The sequence below is a fragment of the Egretta garzetta genome, unplaced genomic scaffold, assembly GCF_000687185.1.
Source record: "Egretta garzetta isolate BGI_Z169 unplaced genomic scaffold, ASM68718v1 scaffold1007, whole genome shotgun sequence".
NCBI lineage: Eukaryota > Metazoa > Chordata > Aves > Pelecaniformes > Ardeidae > Egretta > Egretta garzetta.
The window spans coordinates 38,360-52,206 of record NW_009260361.1 but is presented as its reverse complement, the minus strand read 5'-3'; the positions used below and the strand labels follow the sequence as shown (position 1 = coordinate 52,206).

General features: G+C 36.8%; 1 protein-coding gene across 1 annotated transcript in view; it reads left to right on the top strand.

The window, feature by feature from the left end:
- The window catches only part of TDRD9 (tudor domain containing 9), a 65,886-nt gene that overhangs the window by 19,517 nt on the left and 32,522 nt on the right, over positions 1–13,847 (top strand). Inside the window, exons 8-13 of the mRNA XM_035898473.1 lie at positions 5,936–6,039; positions 7,528–7,586; positions 11,151–11,205; positions 11,360–11,448; positions 12,144–12,197; positions 12,801–12,905. Coding sequence (XP_035754366.1) covers positions 5,936–6,039; positions 7,528–7,586; positions 11,151–11,205; positions 11,360–11,448; positions 12,144–12,197; positions 12,801–12,905 — 466 coding nt within the window. The remainder of the gene's footprint in view (positions 1–5,935; positions 6,040–7,527; positions 7,587–11,150; positions 11,206–11,359; positions 11,449–12,143; positions 12,198–12,800; positions 12,906–13,847) is intronic.

Sequence of the window (13,847 nt, the reverse complement as noted above, 5' to 3'; positions counted from 1 at the left end):
GAAATTTGTCACTGTGAGGGTAGTGAGGCACTGGCATAGGTTGCCCAAGGAAGTTGTGGATGCCCCATCCCTGGGAGTGTTCAAGGCCAGGCTCAGTGGGGCTTTGAGCAACCTGGTCTAGTGGAAGGGGTCCCTGCCCGTGGCAGGGGGCTTGGAACTAGATGATCTTTAAGGTGCCTTCCAACTCAAACCATTCTATGAGTCTGTCTTTGGTCTTGTAATAGGAATTTGTTTTACAGTTGAAAAACAGCTGTGTAAGAATTTCCGTGAGTGTCCGAACTCTTTCAGTATTATGGTCCAAGGCAAAATAAACAGGTTAAAGCAGAGTAGAACAAATGTACTTGGGCTTTAATAGTGACAACCACTGAAAAAAATAACTGGGGCATGGGAGTAGTTATTGGACAATTTTGGTAATTCAGGACACTGTTATCATGTTAATACAATGAAGAAAACAGGGGATGGACTAAAAAATTAGTAGTATGTGAACATACTGTTACTCTTTAGATTTCATACCTCAATTCTGCAGAAACTGAATTAGACAAATAGAAGAAAAGGGAAACAGAGAAGAAAATAATTACTTATGCTGTACACAGGACGGGCATTGGTTATGCTTCAACACAGGCAAGCTAAAATAAAAGGCTGTCAACTGTTGAAATCTTAATGCAGCCAAAAAAATAAACTAAATGCATGTAGCATTTGGCTTGTCAGTTTTTACACATTAGTATGGCAGCTCAGATAATATGGAGGAGATTATGTAATACTTGATTTTTGTAAAAGATTTTTGACAATAGATGACAGCAAAAAGATAACCAAGAAATTCAGTAAGAAGTCTACTTTGGTCAAGTTGCATTTGTCATAGCTGCACTTCGAGCTGAATGTCAGCTGCCACACCTTTCACCTCAGAGATTGTGAACAAAAAAACTGCTTTCAGTGCTTATGCCTTTTTATATTTTTTTATTTGCTCTGCTTATATGAGCATTTAAATTTTTTTTTTATTTTTATTTTTTCATCTGTTTCTTTATGTTTTACTGTCCTAGCCATAGCCATTCTGTTGTTCAATAGAAGAGTGTGATTGTCCAAGAAGCTGCTTGTACCTTAGGGCAATGACAGAAGCACATAAGTGCTCTTGATTTTCTTTCCTTTCTTTTTTTTTTTTCTTAATATGTATGAAAAAAAAGAAGAAATTGAATTAGAAAGCACTGATGTTTGGTCTTGCATCTTGTTTTTTATGGTGCTGTGTGTAGAGATTTTCTCTGAATAGTTTTATTTTAAAAATACTTAAAAACGTGGAAGGTTTAAGATTTATGTAACATCCTAATAAAATGAAAGCAGAACCTGAGTGTTAAGGCAGTTAATGAGTTAATGTTGTCATATGGAAGCAGGTGCACTTCCTTCATCATGCTTAAATCAAAATCAGCTAGATAACTGCCTGTGAGGTAGCTTCAGGCTTTAGTTCTTAATATTTTATTTTTGCCTATAAAAGCCTGTAACATTCACATAAAATAATACAGAAAATAAAAGAAAAAAAGTCTGTGCTTTTTAGATAAACAGAATTTTTCCAAGTTTCATCTTGATTTTAAAATTAGTAACTATAAAATCAGACTACATAAATCATAACTCATTCCTTAAAACATCTTGATTGGAGTCAGTTTAGTCCTTTGTAACTGTCTTGTTTGCTTTAAGGTAAATACCTTTGCCCCTTCTCAAAAAGTCTTAAATAATTAGATGTTACTGTATAAATATAGAATTCTTTTATGTATCCTGTAGAGCTCTTCATTTGAATATGTCACTCATTTCTGTAAGTGATAATGTTTTAAAGCAATGCTTGAAAATAAAAATTTTCTTTGAGCAGTTCTGAGTTGGATAAGTTGGGAATTCACTGCTATCAGTTGTGATTTGGAAGATAAATAGAAATGCCAGTTATTATTTTTCTTCTGTATGCGCATTTGCAGTAAACCCTTTGCTATGGGTGGATAGACATCTAGCTGAATCAGTGATAAAGCTTTCCACTCGAATTGCTTCATTTGTAGGAAAGAATAAAAATAAGAGGGAGGGAAGGGAGAAACGCTCTTCAGTATAGCACTGGCTACCCTTGCCCAGCTATTGGGTCATTTATAGGTGCTACTGTTTAATTTTTGAGTGTAGGTGTATAAAATCTTCTTTTGGCATAATGGCCTTTGTAAGCATGTTGTTCTGGTTATTTAACTGGATCAATATTTTGTCATATCAGCACGCTCTTAAGCCCCAAGTAATCAGTGAAACACTGGTTTTGATGAAAAAATGCATGAAGGCTCTATCTGTCCGCAAATTTAAAGCTAGTTGTGTAAATGCTTACCTATTACTGTAGTATAGTATTAGAGATATCAAATGACAAGTAATTGTACAGTTAATTCTGTGAGCAGATTTTTGAAAATGCAAGCAACTAGGGGATCTAGATCTTAGTCTTTGGCAGTAGAGCTCTGAAATCCCATGTTTCTCTTTTACCTGAGGCAAAAAAGAGAGTCCCATTTTTTGCTTGCAAATGTAAAAACTGTCATACCCCTGGAACTGAAGCCAGCGTCCAGATGAAAGGTAGTGAACTGCTGTCAAAAGCTGTTCCCATTGTGTTGTGTGTTTCAGTCAGCTCTGACTGGGCTTTTGGACTTGCTGTTTGTCACATCGTTACCTTTTATTAGGAGTGACGTGGCAGCCTTGTCATGTTAAAGAATACTAAAGGTACAATTGGTAACAAAATTGAAAAGACAAATTTGACAGTTATTTAAGGCAGGGGTAATCTAAACCCAAAAATCTTATGTTCCAACAGCCCAGAAAAGATAAATTATAAATTCCTTGGATTATCATGTATATTGACGGGGGGGGGGCGGAGTACTACTACTCAAAACTACTAGAATGTTGTCTGTGGTTTCTCATGGACTAATCAAACTTTATTGAGAACACACTACTATAGTGGATACAAATAGCAGTTAAGAAGCTCTGGGACTGGCAGAGTTCTACACCTGAAAAGTCTGCCTGGGTGATTCAAGGGGGTTAGAGAAATGGAAAGAATATTGTGAAGTTCTTACAGGTGGCTTTTTTTTCATCCTCTACCAGAACAAAGTAGGGTTTTCAGAAAGGGGTCTTTCTGCAGGCACTAAGACGACCTAGTGAGCTGTTCTGGTAAGGGTTGGAAAGCCAAGGACTGAGGTTGCGGTAGCAAAAGCCGATCTAAATCACTGTTGCCAAATTAGCGTTAGCAGTGGTGCTTTTATGATTCCATTGAAAACTCCTTCAGAAAGGGAAACTGATAGAAAAATACCTAACTTCATTTTAATAGTTAGTTCAGATAGTTTAGTTTTCAGTGGTTTTAGGTCTCTGAAACATCTTTACTAGATCAAATGTGTACAGTTGCAGGCAAAGGATTTCAGATCAGGTTAAAACAGTCTTGGCACTGAACCTTGAACTTGATGTGAATATGCAGTCCCAGTGCTGGAGCTGGGAAAGGAGCAAGTGAATGGACACTCCTTCCTGTTGCTTTTTTTCCCAAGAACACCTTGGGAGATTGTGATAGATTAGAGCCAACACTGAGGTGGTTGGTTTTTTGGGTTTTGTTTTCGTGTTTTTTTGTCTTAAAATGACACTCTTCCTTCCCACGTTTTTTATCTACTGTTGGATAGGTTTATAAATAGTAGTAGTACCCCTTTCTGGCTTTCATTTTGCTTCATTAGATAAAGTAAGTCTTTGTTATTTTCCCTTTACAAGACAGTCTCTTCATTCTTCTGGTCATTGAAGTAGTCATAATTTGCATCTGTTCAAGTTTTGGCTGATCCCCTTAAGACCTGGTAAGAATTGCAGATGTATTGTCAGTCCCCATAAGTTTTCCCAGCATCACAAACTGAGTACCTGTTGGCTTCAAGAGTTCTTGTACTTCAATGACTGTCAAGTATGCTGGCTGAAAACTCTTGACAAGACTTGAGTCACTTCAGAACAAGGGGCGGTTCTGTACAGTGTCACTAACTCATCACACTTCCCTGATTCATCCTAGAGTCACGTTTGCCTTTCATTCAGCAGCATTACGTTGGAAGATAGCTATTTTCTTATGACCAAAGTAGCTGTATTTTCGACCAACACATCATCTATCTGCTTGTATCCAAAACTTATAAACTCAGATGCCTAGGTTTACATTGTCTTACTGGATTTTATCCCACTTCAGACAATTGAAGGACATGGTAGATGAATTGTAGTCTTACCAGTACACTTATGATGTGTTTTGACTTTATCAGTGTATCTTTCAATTGCTTTTTTGCTCATTGAAAATTTTGCTGAATCTTCTTTTGCTTATATGATAACTGAATTGGAATAAATGTGTAATCCTAACTTTGTGCTTGATTAACAACAAAGCCCTGTGAAATGTGGACAACTGGTGAATACATTCTGCTACTTTTACAAGGAAACCTGGAATATCTTAGTTTTGTGTGCAGAAAGCTTTGTTTCTTGGCCACTCATCTTCCATTTTGAACTTCTCTCCAGGAGAGGCTTTTTCCTTACACTGTATTTCCTTGTTAAATGTCTTTAGCTACAGCTGCATCTCATATTGGTATTTATCTGCATGTATTTACCAATTACTACTGACTACTGCATTTTTATTGTTATCACGCAGTCCAGTTCTTATGGAGTGTTGTGCTTAAAGCACAAATGCTCTGTTTTCGCTGTCGCTTCAATTCTAGTACCATTCCTTAAAAGTCAAACTGTGAAGTCCAAGGCTAAATAAAGATATATTTGAATGCTAAAATACTATTGTAGCATATCAAGCAGCAGGTGAAGGTGTCTGATAGGCTAGGAGAAATTCTTGGTTGAGCGTATACATAAAAACTGAGGTTTGTTAGCTAGTGAGAAAAGATGTGATTTCTTAAAGCATGCACACAGAACCTGCAGAGAAAGAATGTAGAAGGCTGATCACTTGAACCTTTTGTTTTCTTGGGGAAAATCTTGGATGACTTAAACTGCTAGATTTCAGCATAAAAGTAAATAAAATATTTCACTTGAGGGTAGAGGGAGGGAAGAGGAAAGAACTTCAAAGGCATAATATGAGGAAGAGAAGTGCAGTTTGACTGTGGGATTTCTAAGCATGTGGAGGGCAGATTACGCTGTAATACAGTTCTAGAGAAGTTACACATAGCAGTTAGTCCAGTGAAGAGTTTTCCCTAGAATGAGGAGAAACCCTTAGAGTGAAGGGTGAGCAAAGATCAAAAGCCATTTTCCCTACAAGGGAAAATGTGTAATACTATAGACCACCCCCAGAGCATGTCTAGTTCATTAAGCATTTTCTTTGTAAAACTGAAACGTTATTAAGTTACTGTCTTTGCTCTGAAGACTTGATGGTTTAAGTTCTCAAATATTAAAGCCCCAAGTTTGTGAAAGAATACTGGAAAACGATGTAGATATGACTCACCACGGTTATATTGTGTACAACAGAACCATAGTTCTTTGGTATGGTATGACCTAAACAACAAGATCCATTAGATGAAGAGATAATTTAAATGAGAAAGAGGTACATGATTTATTTGGCAATCAAGTAGAGACCTGCATTATAGCACATCTGAGAAGGTTTGTGCCTGCCTTACACAAATTCCTCTCCTCCTTGTCATCCTGTTCCCAGCGCTTAACATTTCTGGATAAGGAGTATGTCCTGCAAATGTTAGGGCATGGAGTGTGAGCTAGTGCTTATCTTAAGTAGGAAAATATCAGAAGTATTTCTTTGGCAGTAGAATGGTAGGATGCTTGAAGAAAAAAGTCTATTTAGAAGGTAATGAATACTCCAGATTTAAGTTAAATCTTTGTATAGCTGTGCTGGATCAGTTTTAGTCAAAAAGCACTTGACAAATCCACACATATATGTGATCTACAGTCTTCTAGCCTGTTATATTGTGTTAACCTTGATACATTCTTCTCCACACAGCTTCCCTCTCAAAGAATTGAGGAACCAGTGATAGTAAGGGAAATGTATGAAGTAGCAGTGTCTTTGATTCTGTCGTTTGATGAGTTGGAGATGAAGAGCAATAGGTAAGATACAGTTCAAGACCTGGAATCTGTGGTTCTTTGAGGAGTGAGACGCTAATTGAGGAACAGCAGCAGCCCATAGTTATTAGTGGCAACTTAATTTTCTGTGCATCTCTGCTTTTATTTTACATATTCATGTGATTTCTACTCGGGCTAGTCATACTAAGACTGCTTGTAGGTCTTACTGAATGCCCTGTGTTCTTGAAATACACTTCATGCCCTGGAGTGTAAGTGACTATTCAAGCCAGCCATATCGTACGGAAACTAAGTTCTTTGCTGCAGATTAGAGCTGAATATTATTTATGTGACGAATAAAACTAGAACTACTATTTAGTATTGTAAACTGAAACATACATTAAGACCTGAAAAAAGAATACAAACTAGGCATGAATTTTCACTGGCTTACTGTCTTTTGAAATAAGAAAATACTAATTTGTGTTACTCTCTACGTTTCATAAATTGATGTTTAGTGTCTGAAAATGTTTAGCATCCGAAAATGTAGTAAAGTTGCTTCTACAACTTTGGTCTAACACTGAGCATGTATTTACTTTAGGAATGGTTTTTGTTCCAGTATATACTGATCACTTATAAATGTATGCTGTAGAAATAATTTTGTTTTGTAAGCTTTTTTTTTCTCCAAACTTGGTATTATGTAAACTTTGAAACTTTAAGAAAGCATTACTTAAGCTCACCTGAGCAGTTATCAAGTGAACCACTGAAGTACAAGTGTTGATGGATGTACATATAAATACAATAAAATTGGCACCAACTTTTGTACAATATGTAGTGACTTCTGAGCTTTTTTCTTGATGATTTCTTTTATCTTTTCAATTAAACAACCTTTTATAAGCAAGCATGAAGGTATTAGCATTTCAGCTTTCAAATACCAGAAGGGCTATTATGAACATCCATTGTAATGTGTCTTCCATTAAAAACTGTTACTTTCCATTCATTATATAGTTTGAGAGTAGAGACTCTCAGGATGCCTGAGAAAATTTTACGTCAGGAACGATTACAACAAAAAATACAAGTTCTATATTACATTAAGGTGATATTAGCTTCTTGACTCGTAATGGATAAACTTGGAGACATCTTCAGTTAATGTCAAGACCTGTAGTTCCTGGTAATTGTTAGCTTTTTTACATGCTAGGCTTTTGTTAAAGGTGTCTGGTGATATTTCTAGAATACAAGAATATTGCATATAGTTGAAAAATTACTGAATAAGTTTGCATAGAATTCTGCACTAGTATACTACCTTTTCATTTTTAAGATCTCTGGTAACTAATTTTGATTAATTTCATTGCTAAATAAGAATGTTTCTGTTTTGACGTAACTTCGAAGGCAAAACTAAACCTAATGATCTAGTTCCAATGTTTATATACCATATCTTTCAGAAAGCATAGTTGTGAATAGGTTTTTCAATTCCATTTCTTCAGAAAGTTTAAATAATATTGAGATTGTAAAACTAATGAAACTGTTATTTATTGTTAGGGAGAAAAAAAACTTGAGTGTTGCATCAGAACGTGGAAGTGTGCTAGTATTTTTACCAGGTGAGCATGTGTCTTAATAACTTATTTTTTACTTACTTGTCATCTAACAGGATTTCTCTAGGCACTTCTTCCAAGAATTTATTAAACACACATTTAACTGGGGCGATTGGTCTATTTGAGAATTTTTCTTGCAAACTTGTTTAAATATGACTGGGGCACATTCTAGTGGAGAGTCACCTTGGAGTCAGGAGCAGCTGTTTCCTTGGGCATGGTAAGGGCTGTCCCTACAAGGAATTTCTAACTCTGTAAAAATCTTTATGAATGTCATTTCCCTGCTGTGTTGAGCTTAGCACTAGACATGGTAGTGCTAGGGCTGGAAACACAGCGCACCAGCACAAAAGTATGCTGCACTTGCAGAGTAGCTTTCAGTGGCGGGTGCTCCTTGCCAGCTAAAAGGCTTTAGAGCTGCCTTTCTTAGAGTTACCTTCTCTATGAAATCAATGGGTAGAAGGAAGGAATTGCTTTATCATGTCAATGTAGGACCCGTTCCAGTTTGCCATTAATAAATTAGGGAGACCATCTCTGTTGCCTCTGGCCTTTCATATTGGTGATGTCTGGTGTGCTTTCAGACTTCCTCAGGCCCTCTGAGTCTTCTTTTCAGGCTGAAATTTCTCTTTAGCATTTTCAATTCCCAAATCTTTTTTGTCTTTCACTTTGAGGGATTTTTTTACTGTGCTGCAATCTCTGATGGTTTACAAGTGCAACTGACAAAATGAAACTTTTGCGTAAATACATTTGCTAAATGCATGAAAAGCTGTGTAGATAGTGCTTTCTGAATTAGCTGGTACTCAGGTTTGGTTTTTATTGTTGTTCAGCGTTTGACCTTGGTGTGGTTTATAACTGGACACTCAGGACTGATTTTGAACACAGGTTTAGCAAATACCTCTTGAAATTTTCTTCACAAATAATCTTTATAGAGAACTGGACAAAAGGGGAGGAGAGCACTGAGTTTACAAGAGAGCAGCTGAGACACAGATTTGGGTAAAAATAACCTCTGCATTTAGGACACTGATTTGAGATGTCTAGATTTTCTGAGTGCTTACAATTACATAGCATTTTGTACATTCAAAATAACACTCCCACTGACATTTCAAGCTGAGTAGACGTCAGCAGCCAGGAAGAGTAGTGCTGTGCTGAGGAGTGCTGTAAAGTGATTTTTGCCCACTGTCGTTGTGCATCTCAGTGATGGGGCAGAATCTGCTTCCACAGAGCAGCTGCAGCTGTCTTGAGTAGGATGCCATGTTTTCCCTTCCTGTTGTAATTGCCTGTCTTGTTCAGTGCTTAATTTTTTTTTAAAGTTACTGAGTCTGATTCCTTACAGATAAATATCCTTCAGTACTCTGTTCTTTAATTCCAGACCTAGTCCATCCCTAGCTACTAGGTGATACAAAGTGCCATGTTAAACTGTACAGTGACTTATTTTTTTTTAATGTGTATGCATAAATATGTTCTCAGTGGGCTGCATTAAGTTTGCACAACTGATCTTAATTCTGGCACTTTTTTATTTAATGCTTGACATATCAACCGTAATGTTTCTTGAGCATATACGTTGATGTATAATTCTTTAGACTTCAAAGAATGAATTGGAAAAAGAGGTTAGGCTGTGTCGACTGAATTGTCACTGAGCTACACCTTCAAGTGTGTAACATGCTTCTGCCAGACTAGCTGACAGGCTAAATAAAAAGCAACAGTAGGTTGTCATCTGCTTCAGGAGCTTGCAGAAGGTGGGGATGGCCTGATTTCTCTGTGCTTTGAATGTGCTTGCTGATGGCCGGAGTTGCATAGCTTAAAGCTGTAGACTTTTCTTTCAAAGTGATTCTGCACTGTTCTACTCTGTCAATCTCTGTGTCTGTTTTGCATTTTCTTTTTTGCACTTCTTCATGCTCCACTCTCCATATTGTCCTGGTATGTTTGCCAGACAGATTCTGTTACTAATTTCTTCTTGATTCCAAGATCTGTCTTTCCTGATGGCAGCCTTTTGTTCCGTAGGCGTCATGATCAACTCTTGTTACTTCCAGAACTGGGCAGCATATACCGCCTCCTGCGTCTAGTCAGTAATTACTAGACTGATTAATGATTACTATTACTATTGATTATGCAGAGTCTGCTTCTACTCATCATGGGTCAATGTTCTTTTAGTCGTTTTTAAACATTAATTGGATTCAAGTCTTGATGTCTTACTCAGGTGTGTAACCTGGTAGTGTGGCAAGTAGGAAGCATTACACAGTGAGATAGTTGAGCAGTATCTACTGGGATCAAGTAGGTCTGGCAGACTGTGTCCAAACAAACCATATCATGGTGTTCTTGTATTTTCTCTGTATCTTTAATTATGTGCTCTAGTTCATGAACAGATGCATTTTTTCCTATATTATAATAATCTTTAAAAGTGGGGCTGTTTTTATATTTCCCAGTCTGCATGTTTTTCTCTACAGTGCTGAAGGTGTTTTCCTTAGAACTTTAACTGCTTCATTGTGCTAGTCATTAGTTAGTTATTTGGCCAGTTACTTGCATTCTCAAGTACTCCTACTTCATTTGAGCTGTGATGTAAATTAGGCTTCCTGGCTGTCTTTGTTAGGTTCTAATGACATTGCTTTCCACTGGAGTAGCCTCACACAAAGGACATCTCTGAAACTTTTAAATTCCCTTTTGATTGCCCCACCACCACTGTTTTATTTTTCTGCCTCCAAGTCACCTGTTCTCCTTCCAACCATGACTTCTTTTTTATCTCCCTTACCTGTAGTCACTTCCCCTCATTTTCCAGTTTCAGTCTTTCTGACTCCAGTAGTTCACTAATCTCCATGTTCTGCAATTTCTTTTACCAGCCAAACTTGTAGCACATCCATGTGCTCAAACTGCATTTAGCCTCACTGAAAATTGCAGCAATCCTGTACTGTAGTTACAAAATAATTGTATTTTTAACATCCAATCAGGGAAGTGCAGTATTGGATGTACTTTTGAAAATGGTGCTTTTGGAACTGAAGTCTCAATAATAAGTAAACTAGGCTTCTCACAAAGGGTTATGCCTGTGGAGGTGTTCAGGAAGGCAGCAAGAATCTCTTTGTCATAAGAATTCCCCTGGCAGATGTGAAATCCGTGCCTCAGAGAATGGGCACTGGAACTGCCAAAGAAAGATGGCAGAAATAGCTAATTTTTTTATTTTTTTTTTTTTTTTTGACTTGGCCATCATGCTCTTGGAAACAGCTTGTTTTGGCTGAAATAGACAAACTGATCCTAAACCAGACATTCAGCATGTGGTGAGCGTTGTCAGTTGTAAGGAACTGAAACATGGGCTAATAATGGGACACTGGCAGATGTCCTTCATATCTGGTATTGCCACTTTACTTTAGTAAGTGTAAAACTATGCAAAATTACTCTTGAAAAATTGACTCGCAGTGTTTCTGTGACTCATTACATTTACTGTTTAACTCTTCTGCTGTTTTATTATATGGTGGAAAGGAGGTAATAATGAAAGTGAATTGAGAATTTAAGTAGATGTGAGAATTGGTTATAGAACTGTTACTGATTGCTAAAAAGAAAACAAACTCTTGATTGCTTTTTCCCTAGGTTTGAATGAAATAAGCTACATGCACTCATGTCTCTCAAATATGTTTAACAAAAGGTAAGTTAGACCCCACTTGTTTCAGTTCAATTAAACTTGAACATGAATCCTTCAGCTGTGTGAGTTCTAAGTACATAATACGGTTTAGCTCAGAGGTGTAATTAATTTTTATATTCTTGCATCAGTAAATATTTCACTAATATATTTTCTTTAGGTGGCAAGTGTACCCACTTCACTCACGTGTGACATTAGAGGAACAAAGTAATGTATTTTTGGCTACAGTTCCTGGCTACAGAAAAGTAAATATTGTTGAATCATTACTTTTACATGTGTGAAACCCTTTGTTAGAGTAATAATTGCAAATCATAATGTCTATAAAACAATACTAGCTGTGCCAAATCAAACCATTGTGTGAGGGCAAAGCAGCTTTGGTTTTTTCAAGATGTAAACTGATGGCCTTTCTTACCAAGTTGTTGCTTTAACTGGTGTTTAGACATCAAGAGAAATACAGTAGCAGGAAGTTATCCTTATATTATTGTGTGACACTTTTTATCCTTCAGAATTATTTGTGATGCCAATTCTTCCACCTGCATGACAGTAGTACGCTGCTGGTGGCACTGCATATCAAAGTAGTCCTGCAGTATGGGGGTCTTTCACCTGCTTTGTACCCCACATTTTGGCCAGTGTCTTGGTTTTCTTTATCACTGCTGAGTGTGATGTGTTGTTATGACAAAGGCATAAGGAAATGTTTCCATTCCTCCTCTGTATTGTCATATGCTATACTACTTCATTATGCTTTTCTGATCTTAGGACAAGAAAACACAAGTTTTCTTGTGCTTTATTGCTTTGTTTAATATGCAGAGCAGAAATACTACCTTCCCATTACATTTATAATTCTTCATAGCAAGTTGGATTTTTCATGTAGAGTGTTGTAAGTAATTTTTTCTTTATGCATTCATTGCTTTCTTTTTTTTTTTTGCTTCAAAACTCAGGTTATTTTCTATCTACAAACATAGCTGAGAGCTCTGTAACAGTTCCTGATGTTAAGTATGGTAAGTCATCTAAATCTTGTAATTGTGTATACACTGTATTTGTAATGTTTTCCTTGTTTGTGCTAGCCTAAATCTCTGCTAAATGACCGTTCTACAAAGCATTACTGTTGGAGTTTAATTTTGACAGCTGTTGAATTCTTTCTTCCACAACAGTTTTACATCTGAATATGTGAACAAATAGTAGAGCTACTGAGTGGGGTGTTGATTTTAATGTTTGGGGGGGGGAGGGGAATTAAATGCATTAACAAGCGGAATCAGACCTCATGTCACAAGTACCTTAAGCTTTTTATTCATATTCTGACTATATTTTGAAATAATTGCATCAGATTAAACAAATTGTGATATAGACTATCTAAATGCAGAAATTACTGCATTGTAATGCTTGCCATCTGCACTAACTATTTATTATATTTATGTTAAAATCTACTTGCAGTTGTTAGTATTCAGAATATTCTGGGTCTTGTTGATTATAAATCTGGTGTTACTGGTTTTCAAGTAATTGAAACTTTCCTTTTCTAGTAACATAAAATAAACCAGTATTTTTTCCACTGCGGTGAGGATAAATTGTTTCATAATAATACTAGATTTTTTTTTTTAATGCAGTGATAGATTTCTGCTTAACTAGAATTTTGGTTTGTGATGAAGAAACTAATTATCAAAGTTTGAGACTTTGCTGGGCATCTAAAGCAAACTGTAATCAAAGAAAAGGTAAGATGACAATAGAAAGTAATTTTAGAAGCTGACCTTCATGGAGAATTCCACATTGCTTTTCATTGTATTAACAGTAAAAAGCACAGATTATTTTTGCCATTAATAGTTTCTACAAAAAAGTGTAATACTTTACCATGTCAGTATATTAAAATGTGATGAAACAACTGTGCCTGGATGTTTTATTTTGTGCAAGTATTTTTCCAGATGAATGTTTTGTATTTTATTGAAAAATACTAAAATTCATGGACCATAAAACTTATGAGGATTCTTCGTTATTTAATGGGCATTTTTTTTAATCATGGGCCATTACAAAGGTACTGCTAGGTATTTATTAACTACTTGTGAGTTTCAGCAGTAAAAGAAACTTTTGTGTCTATCACTTTTAAATCAGTGAAATATCCACACAGTGTCTCTAGTGTAGACCAGTGTTTGTGGCACAAGGTTAAATAAGATTTCATATTAGGTCTTCTAGTAAGACAGTACCCTTGAATACCAAAGTCTTTATTTCAGTCAAAAAGAGTACTAAATAAATTAATAAGTGACATCTTTAGATATTAAAAAATGTCCTAATTTTTTAATATTATGAGGATTTCCCAATTACAGCTTGTGATAGGCTGACCTAAAACTGAATCTTAGAACACCTTCCCCCACCCCTCCCTTCTTCCCAGGCTCAACTTCACTCCCAAGTTCTCCACCTCCTCCCCCCAAGTGGCGCAGAGGGACGGGGAATTGGGGGTCAGTTGTTCATCACACGCTGTCTCTGCTGCTCCTTCCACCTCAGGGGAGGACTCCTCACACTCTACCCCTGCTCCAGCCTGGGGTCCCTCCCACAGCAGACAATCCTCCACAAACTGCTCCATCCCTCCCACGGGGTGCAGTCCCTCAGGAGCAGACGGCTCCAGCGTGGGTCCCCCGTGGGGCCACAAGCCCTGCCAGCAA